The sequence below is a fragment of the Mandrillus leucophaeus genome, unplaced genomic scaffold (assembly GCF_000951045.1).
Source record: "Mandrillus leucophaeus isolate KB7577 unplaced genomic scaffold, Mleu.le_1.0 Scaffold732, whole genome shotgun sequence".
NCBI classification, from domain to species: Eukaryota; Metazoa; Chordata; class Mammalia; order Primates; family Cercopithecidae; genus Mandrillus; species Mandrillus leucophaeus.
In genome coordinates this window covers 1,324,629-1,340,228 of record NW_012107942.1, presented here as the reverse complement: position 1 = coordinate 1,340,228, position 15,600 = coordinate 1,324,629, and the positions used below count along the sequence as shown (strand labels likewise).

The window sequence follows — 15,600 nt, the reverse complement described above, 5'->3', positions numbered from 1 at the left end:
CTCATGGCTCTAATTAAATAGCAATCTGCTACAAGTCAAGTAGAGGAGCTGGGACTTGAACAGAAGTCTGAGTTCAGACTCCATGCTCTGTTCTGCCCACTACAGCTCCTTCCCACTCCATGCTGCCACCTGAAGCCTGCTATCAGCAGTGTGGTCTGCTCTCCCACAGATCCTACTGGCAGCACCGTGACCAGGGGGTTCATCTTTGACAGAACCCACTTTAAGGAGCTATTCTTGAAACCTCTTTTCCCATAGAATGTGAAGGTCTCCAAGGCAGCGCATGTAAGCTCAGCATCTGCCATCTCTAAGAGTTAACATGGCTCCCTCCTTGACAGCCCTTCCAATTCTACCTGCTGAGTGTGCAAGGAGTAGCCAGATAGGTTTGAAAATGGTTCTGTTTGATCTCTCTGACCCCTACATCATTTGTATGTTCTATGTCTGCCCTGCTATTGTCACAACTGGAAAAGTAGCTAGCGTTCGACAAGGAACTAGAATTCTGGAATCATAATTTTCTAAGTCATTCCTTCCCATGTCTCTGCCCAAGCTTCAGAGGTGATCTAACGGTGATAGGATATTTATGATTCTGCAGACACTCACCCTAGCACATGGTGTTCTGTCTCTCTGCCACTTTGGTCTAACACTGCCCACAGGATCATTACGACTGGGGCCTGCGGGCCATCAAGTCCGTGCTGGTGGTGGCGGGATCCCTGAAGCGAGGAGACCCTGACCGGCCTGAGGACCAGGTCCTGATGCGCTCCTTGCGGGACTTCAACATCCCCAAGATTGTGACTGATGACATGCCCATCTTCATGGGCCTGATCGGGGACCTCTTTCCCGCCCTGGATGTCCCCCGGAGGAGAGACTCCAACTTCGAGGCTTTGGTTAGGAAGGCAATAGTGGATCTGAAGCTCCAGGCTGAGGACAACTTTGTGCTCAAGGTACACATGGTTTTTCCTCCGAGGATTTCTCTATCTCTTACTTATTGTCCTGGACAATGGGTTATCCTTCATCTGTAATCCAAAGGGTTGTTTTAGATGTACAAATATGTTTTAGATGTAAAAATCCCTAGTTAGTGATAATTCATTTCAACCGCTCTTCACTGGGGACCCACAATGTGGAATGAATGGTAGGGAATACAAGGGAAAGTTGGAGGATCCTTACTTTGTAGCCCTTCCATTCTGTTTGGTGTACCTCAGCCTGAATGCCAACTATCTGCTCACTCACCCACAAATGAAAGGACAGAGGCCAAAATCTGGCCACATCTACAGAGCCTCCACTCAATCCTACTATCCTGGGTGGAGACCAGCAAAAGAGAGCACCTGGGACCAGCAAAGAATACACCTCCCAGCCTCCTAGAAAACACAGCACAGCTCCTTATTTAACCTTGAGGCTTACCAGATATTGAAGAAACCCAACAACACGCGAGATAAAGACAAATGGACAGACACAGACAGACAGACACACACACACAACAAAAACAGCCAGTGAAAATAACAAAGAGAACATTTTTAAAGTTCTAATTAGCATCTTTGAAGGAAATTTTAAAAATGATATCTAACAAACAAGAATTAGATGCCGTTGTACAAAATAAAAAGCACTATTGGAGAATTATAAAGACCTGTTTTAAATATAAAATTGTATGATTGATGGCATTCGAAATTCAGTGAGAGGATGGCAAAATAAAGCGAAAGGCAACATCCCAGGATAAAGCTATAAACAGTATTATGTATTATGTGTGTGTGTATGGTAAAATATTCACACATGCACACACACACAGAGACAAAGTGTGAGAGGTGAGATGATGTACAGAGGATCAATTTAGGTTATCCAACATGTTACTAGAAAGAATTCTAGAAAAAGAACAGGAAGCTAACTAGAGCTGGAAAGACATGTATCTACATTGGAAAGACAGTACTGAACAGAATGACTTTAAATGAGTCTGTGCAGGGACACACCATAATGCAATTTCAGAGGTCAAGAATCAAGAGAAAACAATAAGTCTCCTAGTTGAGTGAGGAGGTAGTACTAGTGTATTAATACCTGAGACAGGGTAGTTAGGAAGGAGGTTTAATTGACTCACAGTTCTGCATGGCTGCAGAGGCCTCAGGAAACTTACAATCATGGCAGAAGGTGAAGGAGAAGCAAGTCCTTCCTCACAAGGCAGTAGGAAGGAGACAGAAAGAGTGCACGGGAAATAAAGAGCTGTGGACACCCTTTGTCTTCCTTGCACAGTGCATTTTTCCTTCGTAGCATTTATCACAGCTCTAGTTCAATAACAATCTGCTACAAATCAAGTGGAGGAGCGGGTGCTTGAAATGAAGTCTAAGTTCAGACTCCATGCTCTGTTCTACACGCTACACCTCCTTTCCGCACCATCCTGGTTATAAAACCATCGGAGCTTGTGAGAACTCACTCACCAGCACAAGAACAGCATGGGGGAAACTGCCGCCATGATCCAATCACCTCCCACCAGGTCCCTCCCTCAACACATGGGGATTTGAGATGAGATTTGGGTGGGGACATAAAGCCAAACCGTATCAACAAGTGATCCAGGAAAGGAATGAAATTCAAGAGGAACTCAGAATCTCTTGTCAGCTAAATTGGATACTAGAGAACAAGAAAACCATTTCTTCAAATTTTTGGAGGGAAATGATTTCAAGACTAGAATTCTATACAACCAAATTATCATCCATGATATTCTCAGACTCATAAATGTTACTTCTTATGCACCCTTTTTGAGTAAGTTACTTGAGGACATACTACAGCAAAACAAGAATGAAAAACAAGAAAAATACTGTGAGATTCAAAAAAATCAAGAATCAAGAAAAAAAAAATCCTGAAATGACAGCTGTTAGCAGGCCTGGAAAGCAATCAATTCAAGTTAGATCAGGAAGTCAGTAGTCCCCCAGAAAAGAGAACCTTAAGAAAAGTGAACTTATTCAAAACAAGAATGGAGTAATAAGCTGCAAGTTCTTATGTGTTTTATTGAACTTCTAAGTTATGGGGACTGTGACGGTTCATTTTATATGTAAATTCGTCTGGGCCACAGAGTGCCCAGATGTTTGGTCAAACATCATTTTGGGTGTGTCTGTAAGGGTGGTATAAAGTTCCAATTAGACAAGATGAATAAGTTCTGGAGATCCATTGTACAGCTTGATGACTATAATAAAAAAGATTATTGCATACTTGAAAATTTCAATGAGAGTAGACCTTAAATGTTCTTAGCACAAGAAAGTGATACGTATGCGAGGTGAGAGATATGTTAATTAATTTGATCTAATCATGTCACAATGTATACATATATCAAAACGTATTATACACCATAAATATATACAATTGTTATTTTTCAATTGTACCTTAATAAAGCTAGGGAAAGAAGAGGAAAACAGTGTTTATACATTCTACAACATGACTGAAAACATCTTTCTAAGTCAAAAAAGAACCAGTCACAAAATACCACATATTGTATGATTCTATTTATATAAAACATACAGAACAGACAAGTCTTAGAGGCAGAAAGTAGACCAGAGGTTGCATAGGACAGAGGTGGGGGCGGGGAGTGGGGATTGACTGTTATTGGGTGTGGAGTTTTCTGTTGGGTTTTCTATGTTCTAAGATTCGATAGTAGTGATGGTTCTACAATTATGTGAAGATAATAAAAGTCATTCAGTTGTACACTTTAAAGGGTGAATTTTATGGTACATGAAGTATGTCTCACTAAAGTTGTTGACGTGAAAAAAGAAAATGTGATGGATCTAGAAAGCAATTTTAAATCTTCCCAGCATCTCTGGTAAATCCCTTGTTTATGCAAAGGAACAAACAAAAGTCTAGGAATATAATACAATCTCCATTCAGGAGCCAGAGTACCATCTCCCCCTCCCTCTCCTCTCCCTCTTCCTCCTCCTTCCTCCCCCTCCCCTTCCTTCCTTCCTTCCTTCCTTCCTCCCTCCCTCCCTCTTTCTTTTTCTTTTCTTTCTTTCTTTCTTTCTCTCTTTCTTTTTCTTTCTTTATTTCTTTCTTTGTCTCTCTCTCTCTCTCTTTCTCTCTTTCTTTCTTTCCTTCTTTTTCTTTCTCTCTCTCTTTTCTTTTCTTTCTCTTTCTTCTTTCTTTTCTTTCTGCAATGACCTCAGGTCAATTTCATGCTTAAAACCTCCAAATGCTTCCTATTATACTTAGGATGAAATTCCAGCTACCAATTTCTGCATCTCTTTCTGGCCCCTGCTTGCCTCTTTTGTCTCACCTTGCGCCGCTCTCCCATTTTTGCCCCTGGTCTTTCAGCCCTCTAAGCTTGATGCTGAACTTAAGGTTTTTGCACTCACTGTTGCTGTACCCGGAATGGCTTTTCCTGCTGGCCTTCACATGGCGGACTCTCTTTCACTCATATCTGAGCTTAAGCCTCCTTGGAGGTTCTTCCCAACTCTCTCCTCATTCCTATCTGAGATGATCCTGCATAAAGTCATTGAAGGAAGAGACTCTCTTCTGGGTGCTTTTGGGCCCTGAATCATAGGAACAGCAACGCCCTGGGACAGAGTAAAAAAGACACTGATGCTGTGGACAACAAGACGCAAAGTAGTATCTCAGGAAATGATCCTGCCACAACTGACACTGATCTTCTTGCCTCCAAACAGCCATTTTAATCTACTACCGTCACACTGAGCTTAGCACTGCTGCTCTCCTCCTAAATTCCCTGGTCGTAGAATTCTAGAATTCTAACACCTGTATCATTTAAATTTCGAAAATATAGGAGTCCTGGCCAGGCGCAGTGGCGCACGCCTGTAATCCCAGCACATTAGGGGGCCAAGGTGGGTGGATCACCTGAGGTCAGGAGTTTGAAACCAGCCTGGCCAACATGGCAAAATCCCGTCTCTATTAAAAAATACAAAAATTAGCTGGGCGCAGTGGCAGGTGCCTGTAATCTCAGCTTACTTGGGAAGCTGAGGCAGGAGAATCACTTGAACCCAGGAGGTGGAGGTTGCAGTGAGCTGAGATTGTGCCATTGCACTCCAGCCTGGGAGACAGAGTGAGACTCCATCTCAAAAAAAAAAAAAAAATATATATATATATATATACACACACACACATACACACACACACACACACAGAGAGAGAGAGAGAGAAGGTCCTTACTTATTTTTTCAAACTATAGAAAAAATAAAACATACAGGAAAAAGCTTATTCTCTCACTGCCCTGTCAACATTTTGGTGCATTTTCTGTTCGGTTCACCTTTCCTCTGCTAAGGATCTTATAGGGCGAAATCTGAACTACAGTAAAGTGCAAATTTTTTTCTCATGATATGTAAGACCTTTCACAATCAGGCCCATCCAGCCTTTCCGGTCATCCTTCACATTTTCGACAAGTATTCATTCATCATTTGGCACGTGCCAGCTTCTCTGCTAGACTTTGTAAGGAGAGAGAAAAAAGCTCAGTCCTGCCTACCTTCAAGGAGCGGATAATAGAATATGAGGACAAAAAAAAGTAACCACTGCAGTATGTTGGATACTAGGATGTAGGCTAGTATGGGACATCTGTACTAGGCATGGGTCAGACTGAAGGCTTCCTGAGGAACGTGCAAAGGTTTAGACAGAAGACGGCGGGAGAAGTCACTTTTGTTTTTTGTTTGTTTCTGTTTGTTTGTTTGTTTTTGAGATGGAGTCTCGCTGTTGTCGCCTAGGCTGGAGTGCAATGGCACGATCTCGGCTCACTGCAACCTCTACCTCCCAGGTTCAAGCGATTCTCCTACCTCAGCCTCCCAAATAGCTGGGATTACAGTCGCCCGCCATCATGCCCAGCTAATTTTTTGTATTTTTAGTATTTTTGTATTTTTTAACCATGTTGGCCAGGCTGGTCTTGAACTCCTGAACTCAGGTGATCCACCTGCCTCGGCCTCCCAAAGTTCTGGGATTACAGGGGTGAGCTGCCGCGTCCAGCTGAAAGTCACTCTGAGCAGAAGGAACGGATACAGGAAAGAGCACCATTTAGGAGCTCCAAGTAGTTCTCTGGCTGGACTGTGTGTGTTGCAGGATAAGAGATAAGACTGGAGTCTGATTTGGGCCAGACTGCAAAAAGACCTTGTAAACCAATCTAAGGATTTGTATTTCATCGCCAGAACCATGGAGGCCAATGAAGGGGACAGAGTGAAGGCAGTGGCTAGTCTGATTTTTATTCCAGTAAATGTGCTGCAACAGTGTGGAAAGCTGTGCCTGGAGGCAAACCAGCCCAAGAGTGATGAGACCTTCAGTGCCACCATGGTCCCCATAGGACTTCTGACTCCAGCCTCCCCAAACCATCTGGCCAACCAGTCACATCATACTCTGTCACACTGCAAGCCTTTCTTCGTGCTGTTACCTCTGCCTGGAATTTCCTTCCTCTTCTGGGCAACCTCCTACTCATCCCTGGAGCCCTTGTTCAAATGTCCCCTCCTTTATGAAGCCTTTCTCATTCCCTTTATGTGTACAAAATCAATAGTTCCCTCCTCTCTTGTTTCCACAGCACCTTATAAATACCTCTGAGATAGTACTTATCCTCTTACCTTAGAATAATTTGTCCACATGACTTTCTTCTCCATCACACTCTAAGATCACAGAGGGCAGGAGAATCACATCTGAATTCCCCTCAACTGGCACACTCTGTAGCACTTCATTGGTGACTAATAATTATATACCTGAATGATGAATACAGGAACAAATGAATCGTTTTGCCCCTATATTTCAGACCTCCTCGCGTCTTGGGGTAGATAACTCTTCCTCTGTTGACTTCAGTTCTCACTTCACACACCAGCTGGGGTCACAGGAGAGCGGCTGGGATGCAAGTGAGTTGCAGACTGGTCCCTCTGGCTGAATTTCCTGCCTCCCCAGGTGGTCCAGCTGGAGGAGCTCCTGGCTGTGCGGCACTCTGTATTCGTGGTTGGTGGCGCTGGTACCGGCAAGTCACAGGTGCTGAGATCCTTGCACAAGACCTATCAGATCATGAAACGGCGCCCCGTCTGCACTGACCTCAATCCCAAAGCAGTCACAAATGATGAGCTCTTTGGCATCATCAATCCAGCCACGCGAGAATGGAAGGATGGTAAGTGTGGGATTCTCCCAGGAGAAAGTCTCTGCTAGCCTCAGAGCCCCTGTGGCAGGCTTGGATGCAGTTGGGTGAATTGCAGAAGTAAACATTGGACTGATCTGCTTGGGACCACAGAAGAAGATGAAAAAACCAGTAGAAAAGGAGAAGGGGGAAACTAGTTTTGGCTTGGAGGGGAACTTCAGTTTTTCAGATGTTCTCCCTCCTTGGGGACCTCTTCCAGCTGCCTTTTAGAGAGTGCATTTAAAGAGGAGAAAGCAGGCCGGGCGCAGTGACTCACACCTGTAATCCCAACACTTTGGGAGGCGGAGATGGTGGATCACGAGGTCAGGAGTTCGAGACCAGCCTGGCCAATATGGTGAAACCCCGTCTCTACTAAAAATAAAATAAAAATATAAATAAATCAACTGGGCGTGGTGGCACACACCTGTAGTCCCAGCTGCTCAGGTGACTGAGGCAGGAGAATCACTTGAACCCGGGAGGTGGAGGTTGCAGTGAGCCAAGATCGTGCCACTGCACTCCAGCCTGGGTGACAAAGCAAGACTCTGTCATAAATAAATAAATAAATAAATAAATAAATAAATAAATAAATAGCAATGCAGGCACTCAGCTGTAGTTCACTGACTCTGGAGCACGAGCCGTGGTGTAGGGTTAACACTGCCTGGCAGTAGACTTCAGGTATGTGTTGGGTAGGGAAGCCCACGGCTCCTTCCCAAAGAAGTGGTGCAGTCTGGCGTCCTACAAAGGGCACCATTCCCCTATTTGGTGTCGCCCCAGCAGTGATGGGGAAGCTGCATGCTACAGAACCTTGTGCCCATGCCAGGACGCTGATGTTTATCCATTCAATCCCAGGAGGGCCCCTAGAGCCATATTCCCTTCTACAGTGATTCAGAGGCCCTCAACCCTGTGTTTGCTGAGTGCTGATCTCAGCCTTACCTTCAAAGAACTAAACATCACCAATAGACATTGTAAAGGGTCGTCTGGCACTGGAAGAGAGCAGAAAAGAAAGTTGAGGGAAAAAAAAAAAGAGGTCCATGAGCTGATAAGGAGGACCTCTTTCTAAAACAGATGTGGCTTCTGGAACGAGGAAATCTCAGCTCCTTCCTGACGTTTCAATGTCTGACCACATCTGGGTCAATCTCTCTGGATTTCTCTAATTTAGGAGCTTTCATCTGAGGTCTAGAACACAGGGATTTAACAACCAGAGTCTCATTTTTATTTTGCTGTTAACAAGACTTAGCATCTTCTTATTGATCTTAGTAACTTGCTCTTTTGTGATTTTATTTCCTGTTTTTCTTATCAGTTTTTAAGAGTTTTTTAATATATCAAAGATATTAACCCTTTATCTGTCTCATGCATTGCTAATGTTTCCCCAACCTATTCTTTGTCTATAGACACTTTATTTTCCCATGCTCTTTTTAACAAAGGAAATTATGCCTGTCTAGTCTTTTTAGCATCTGGGATTTCTATTAGTTTATAATTCTTCAGCTGTTGATATAGTATCATAAATTTGATCAAAAAAGATTCTTTTTACATTAACATTTTTTATCCATCTGGAATTTATTTTGGGGCTTAGTATGAGGTAGGGTACAGAATCAACTTTATTTCCTTCCAGATGGATAATTGATTGTAACCACACCATTTATTACGTAAACTATGCTTTCCCTCTGAATTTAAATACCAGTTTGTCATTTATTAATTTGCGTATGTATATTGAGATCTGATTCTGGGCTTTCTATTCTGTTTGACTTATCGCTTTATCTAATCCTATACTAATGTCATTTTATTTTAGTTACAGTCATTTTATAACATATTTTAATACCCAATGAGGTAAGTCCCTCCTCAGTAATCTTTTGTAATTTTATTGTCTTGTCTCAAGCACTTCTTTTTTCATATTAAATATAGGCTCAATAATATAATTCAAAAATTTTAACTCTGAATTCTAGGTAAAATTTTATTAGATTATACATTAAATTTGGGGAAATTGACAAGGAAGATATAATAATCACAAGTCTATATTCACTAAACAAGTAAATGGAATATGGCCTTTAAAATATGTTTAGGAGCCAGGCACAGTAGCTCATTCCTATAATCCTAGTGCTTTGGGAGGCCAAGATTGGAAGATCACTTGAGGCCAGGAATTTGAGACCAGCCTAGGCAACATAGTGAGACCCCACGTATACAAAAAAAAAAAAAGAATTTAGGATAACTTCAAAAGACTACAAATTAACAGGTTATTTTAATTTTTTTATGTATTTGTTTTTTATTTTCAAAATTAATTCCAGTAAACAGAAAAATAAGTACATAAAGGAATTGGCAATTATATCACTAAACTCAATATAATACAAAGTTATAGAATGTTTATCCCATAAATAGAAAGTATTCCTTTCTTGGTGGGGTTCATGTAACATTTCCAAAAATTAAAAATGTAATTGGCTACGGAGAAAGCTATAATGAATTCAACAATATCAATTTACAGGTCACATTCTCTGATAACAATGGAATAGAATTAGAAACAAATAGCAAGAAAGTCACCAAAAATGATTTTACTACTTGCAAATCAAGAAATGCTCTCTTGATTCCTGTATCAAAAAGAAAATTTAATTGCAACCTCTCTAGGATGCAATAAAAAAATACTCCATACAAGAAAACCTATGGGCTCCATCTAAAACCTCTAAGGGAAAACCTTTTAAACTCACTTTATTATAAAAGGTGGGCTGGAAGTAAAGGAAGTTAATATTTGTCATAAGAAATTATTCAAGCTAAACACAAAGAAAATGAAGGAAAAGGAACTGATAAAGATAAAAGCTGAAATTAGTCACCAGGAGGAACACAAAAAGATTATATAAAGATAAATAAAAGAAATAGAAGAAATAGATAAACCCAGCCGGGCGTGGTAGCTCACGCCTGTAATCCCAGCACTTAGGGAGTCCGAGGTGGGCGGATCACGAGGTCAGGAGACGGAGACCATTCTGGCTAACATGGTGCAACCCCGTCTCTACTAAAAAATACAAAAAATTAGCCGGGCATGGTGGCGGGCACCTGTAGTCCCAGATACTCGGGAGGCTGAGGCAGGAGAATGGCTTGAACCCGGGAGGTGGATCTTGCAGTGAGCCAAGATCGCGCCACTGCACTCCAGCCTGGACAACAGAGAGAGACTCTGTCTCAAAAAAGTAAAAAGAAGAAGTAAAACCTAGGCAAATTATCCAAGTGATAAGGCAGAAAATAAGTTCCATGAAAGATGTGCAATTTTAAGGGCCATAGAGGCTGGAAAGAGACAGTAAAACCATCTGGCCGATCATGAGGTCAGGAAATAGAGACGATCCTGGCTAACATGGTGAAACCCCATCTCCACTAAAAATACAAAAAATTAGCCAGGCGTGGTGGCGGGCGCCTGTCGTCCCAGCTACTCGGAAGGCTGAGGCGGGAGAATGGCGTGAACCTGGGAGGCGGAGCTTGCAGTGAGCCGAGATGGCGCCACTGCACTCCAGCCTGGGCGACAGAGCAAGACTCTGTCAAAAAAAAAAGATTAATAAATGTAAATATTGGTTCGCTGTAAAGACCAATAAGATAAGTCTGTTGTGAGAGTGATTAATGGGAAAAAAGAATAAATATACATATAATTTGGAATGAACAGACAAGACCAAAGTAGAAGAAAATATTTGATGACACATACTTGAAAAACTAAAATAGATGAACCCCTAGCAAAATATAAATTAATAAAATATCTTCATTAAGAAGTAGAAAAATTGAGTAAACTAGTGTAAAGGAAAAGTTAAAAAAGAGTAGAGCAAAAAATAGATAATTTTAAAATTATGAAGAGATAACTCTCAAATTATTTTACAGAACAAGAATAATATTGATATCAATTTTTATGTGGAGCCAAAAAAACCCAATGTTACTCATTTATATCGACACAAAAATCCTAAATAAAATATCAGTAAGTAGAATCAAATAGTATCTCAAAAATAATACATTTTGACCAAATAAAATCCATTCCAGGAATGTAGGGATAGAGCAATTATTTTTAACAGTATTAACATAAAACATTGACAAATTAAAGGGGAAAATTATTTGATCACTAAATAGATACTTAAAATACAATTCATTCCTAATAGAAAATTCTAAGTAAAGTAAGAATAGAAGGAAGCCCCTAAAATATACTAAATGCTCTGTACCTAAAGCTGAAATGAAAATAAAGTCATTCTGAATAATGATACCATAAATTTCCCTGAAAAATAAGGAACAAGTCAGGGATGCTTATTGTCACCATTATTGCTTATTGGGGTTCTAGAAAATGCAATAGGACAAGAAAATGAAATAGATGGAATAAATCGTAGGAAAGAAAAAATAAATTAGAGGAAAGGAGAGAAATTATTGTTTTATTACGCAACTTTATACCTAGAAAATTTATGAGACATTACTGAAAAATTACTAGAATTAATAAGAAAGTTCATTAAAGGCAATTGAACATAAAGTAAATACACAAAATTTGGTAACTTTTCTCAATACTGGTAAGAGTCAACTAAAAATAGAAGTGCAGGAGGAGAAAATTCATTTCACAGTAGCAATAAAAATCATGACATATTTAGGAACACATTTAACCAAAGACATGTATTTTAAAAGCTGTAAAAATGTACTAGGGACATAAAACCATATGTGAATAAATGAACAGACATGCCATACTATTAACTGGGGAAGTTTAATGTCATAAAAATCAATTTTGCCCAAATTAATATATAAATTTCAGGTAATGGCAATTAGAATCAGATGAGCCTCTTTGCAAAGCCTGGGTTTGGCAAGATTCGCCAAGACTGCAATTACAAAGCATGAAAATGCTACCTTAAAAAGTTTAATGTAGTTTCATCATGTCATAGTTACTTGCTGAAATGACTCACTTTGTCACTTGAAAAGCTAGTGCTATGAGGCGTTGTTCTTGTTCTTGTTGATGTTATGAAAAGTTAGACTAAAGCACAGGGAAAATGCACCTTGGGCACTGCCAGGTTTTTGCAAAGCAAGATATAAAACCAGGTCTGCATCCGGGCCAGCATGGTGAAACAACGTCTCTACTAAAAATACAAAAAAATTAGCTGGGTGTGGTGGCACGTGCCTGTAGTCCCAGCTACTCAGGAGGCTGAGGCAGGAGAATCACTTGAACCTAGGAGGCAGAGGTTGCAGTGAGCTGAAGTCACACCACTATACTCCAGCCTGGCAACAGAGCAAGACTCCATCTAAAAAAAAATAAAGTAAAATAAAAAAATAAATGAAACCAGGTCTGATCTGCCTTTGCATGTTCTACGTACGCCTCCTTCTGTGTGTTGTAGCTAAAAGAGGGAAGCTATGTTTAAGTAAAAGAGGATTAATGATGAAATGGAAAATAAGGTATCAGCGGTTCCTTTTAGGATTGTTCTCTTCCATCATGCGGGAGCTTGCCAACATCACCCATGATGGGCCCAAGTGGATTTTACTGGATGGCGACATAGATCCAATGTGGATTGAGTCCCTGAATACTGTCATGGATGATAACAAGGTATGAAATTGGGGGAGATCCCTAGATCATTTCTAATCATCTGTGAAACCAGTCACCCAGTGTGGCAGGCGTATTTGCAAATCTAGATTCCACATGATGGCTGGCTCAGAATAAGGAACTCCCAGCACCCTGGGAGGCCAAGGTGGGCAGATCACCTGAGGTCAGGAGTTCAAGACCAACCTGGCCAACATGGTGAAACCCCATCTCTACGAAAAATACAAAAAAATAGGGCATTGTGGTAGACGCCTGTAATCCCAGCTACTCAGGAGGCTGAGGCAGGAGAATTGCTTGAACCCGGTAGGCAGAGATTGCAGTGAGCCAAGATCACGCCATTGCACTCCAGCCTGGGCAACAAGAGTGAAACTCCATCTCAAAAAACTAACTGGTGACTGTTAAGCTGGTGGCTGTTCCTAAACTTGTTCAGAGAGCATGTCCAGATTACAAGTTTTAAAATGCCTTCAACATTTACAGGATTGTTAGAATAAAAGTATGCTCTCCTGGAGAGACTACTTGATTTTTTTTTAACTTTTAGGTTTGAGGATACATGTGCAGGTTTGTTACATAGGCAAACTCATGTCACAGGGGTTTGTTGTACACCTTGTTTCATCACCCAGGTGCTAAGTTCAGTACCCAATAGTTACATTTTCTGCACCTCTCCCTCCCCCTACCTTGTGCCCTCAAGGGGGCTCCAGTGTCCTGTCTGTTGTTCCCTTCTTTGTGTTCATGAGTTCTCATCATTTAGCTCCCACTTATAAATGAGAACATGTAGCATTTGGTCTTCTGTTCCTGCATTAGTTTGCTAAGGTAATGGCCTCCTGCTCCATGTTCCCACAAAAAAGAACATGATCTCATTCTTTTTATGGCTGCATAATATTCCATAGTGTGTATGTACCACATTTTCTTTATCTAATCTGTCATTGATGGGCATTTAGGTTGGTTCAATGTCTTTGCCATTGTGAAGAGTGTGGCAATAAACATTTGCGTGCATGTGTCTTTATAGTAGAATGATTTATATTCCTCTGGATATATGTCCAGTAATGAAATAGCTGGGTCGAACAGTAGTTCTGTTTTTAGCTCTTGAGGAGTCACCAAACCGGTTTCCACAATGGTTAAACTAATTTACACTCCCACCAACAGTGTATAAGTGTTCCCTTTTCTCCACAACCTCACCAGCATCTGTTCTTTTTTGATATTTTAGTAATAGCAATTCTGACTGGTGTGTGATGGAATCTCATTGTGGTTTTGATTTGCATTTCTCTCATAATCAGTGATGTTGAGATTTTTTTCATATGCTTTTTGGCCACATGTATGTCTTCTTTAGAGAAGTTTCTGTTCATGTTCTTTGTCCACTTTTTCATAGTGTTGTTTGTTTGTTTGTCGTAAGTTTGCTTAAGGTCCTTATAGATGCTGGATATTAGACCTTTGTCAGATGCATGGTTTGCAAATATTTTTTCCCATTCTTTAGGTTGTCTGTTCACTCTTGATCATTTCCTTTGCTGTGCAGAAGCTCTTTAGTTTAATTAGATCCCATTTGTCAATTTTGCATTTGTTGCAATGGCTTTTGGCATCTTTGTCATTAAATCTTCGCTCCTTCTTATGGCCAAGATGGTATTGCCTAGGTTGTCTTCCAGGGCTTTTATAGTTTTGGATTTACATTTAAGTTTTTAATCCTCTTGAGTTAATCTTTATATATCATGTAAAGAAGGGGGCCAGTTTCAGTCTTCTGCATATGGCTAGCCAGTTATCCCAGCACCATGTATTAAATAGGCATTCCTTCCCCCATTGCTTGTTTTTGTCAGCTTTGTTGAAGATTAGATGGTCACAGGTGTGCGGCCTTATTTCTGGGCTTTCTATTCTATTCCATTGATCTATGTGTCTGTTTTTGTACCAGTACCACACTGTTTTGGTTACTGTCGCCCTGTAATGTAGTTTGAAGTCAGGTAACATGATACCTCCAGCTTTGTAGTTTTTTGGTTTGTTTTGTTTTGTTTTGTTTTGTTTTTTGTTTTGCTTATAATTGCCTTAGTTATTCTGGCTCTTTTTTGGTTCCATATGAATTTTAAAATAGATTTTCTAGTTCTATGAAGAATGTCATTGGTAGTTTAGTAGGAATAGCATTGAATCTATAAATTGCTTTGGGCAGTATGGTCATTTTAATGATTTTGATTCTTCCTATCCATGAACATGGGATATTTTTCCATTTGTTTGTGTAATCTCTGATTTTTTTAAGCAGAGTTTTGTAATTCTTTTTGTAGGGATCATTCATGAAGTACTATTATAAAAGGAACAGTATTAATATGAAATGTAAGTTATTTTCTTTTAAGAGTTCCATTGTTCCAGTATGGTCTAGTTCATTCAAATCATTGACATCACTTTAAACTGTTTAAATAACTTTTTTTTGTGATTCAACACACATACACACATATACACACAGGGGTGGTGGTGGAGAGTGTATAGGAAGAAAGAGAGGATTTTTGTAGAAAATTTAGAAAATACTAATTATCACAAAGAAGGAATGTATTTGTTCATTTTCACACTACTGATAAAGACATACCGGAAACTGGGTAATTTATAAAGAAAAGGAGGTTTAATGAACTCACAGTTCCACATAAAAGAGGAGGCCTCACAATCATGGCAGAAGGCAAAAGGCACATCTTACATGGCAGCAGACAAGAGAGAATGAGAGCCAAGTGAAAGGGGTTTCCCCTTATAAAACCACCAGATCGACTGGGTGACTCATGCCTGTGAGCACTCTGGGGAGCCGAGGTGGGCAGATCACGAGGTCAGGAGATCGAGACCATCCTGGCTAACACAGTGAAATCCCATCTCTACTAAAAATACAAAAAATTAGCCTGGCATGGTGGCGGGCACCTGTAGTTTCAGCTACTCAGGAGGCTGAGGCAGGAGAATGGCGTGAACCGAGGAGGCAGAGCTTGCAGTGAGCCGAGATCATGCCACTGCACTCCAGCCTGGGTGACAGAGTGAGACTCCGTCAAAAAAA

The 15,600-nt window shown here is 40.6% G+C and overlaps 1 protein-coding gene across 1 annotated transcript in view; it reads left to right on the top strand.

Moving 5' to 3' along the window:
• The window catches only part of DNAH9 (dynein, axonemal, heavy chain 9), a 371,284-nt gene that overhangs the window by 146,345 nt on the left and 209,339 nt on the right, over positions 1 to 15,600 (top strand). The window contains exons 31-33 of the mRNA XM_011965684.1: positions 651 to 938; positions 6,856 to 7,066; positions 12,472 to 12,599. Coding sequence (XP_011821074.1) covers positions 651 to 938; positions 6,856 to 7,066; positions 12,472 to 12,599 — 627 coding nt within the window. The remainder of the gene's footprint in view (positions 1 to 650; positions 939 to 6,855; positions 7,067 to 12,471; positions 12,600 to 15,600) is intronic.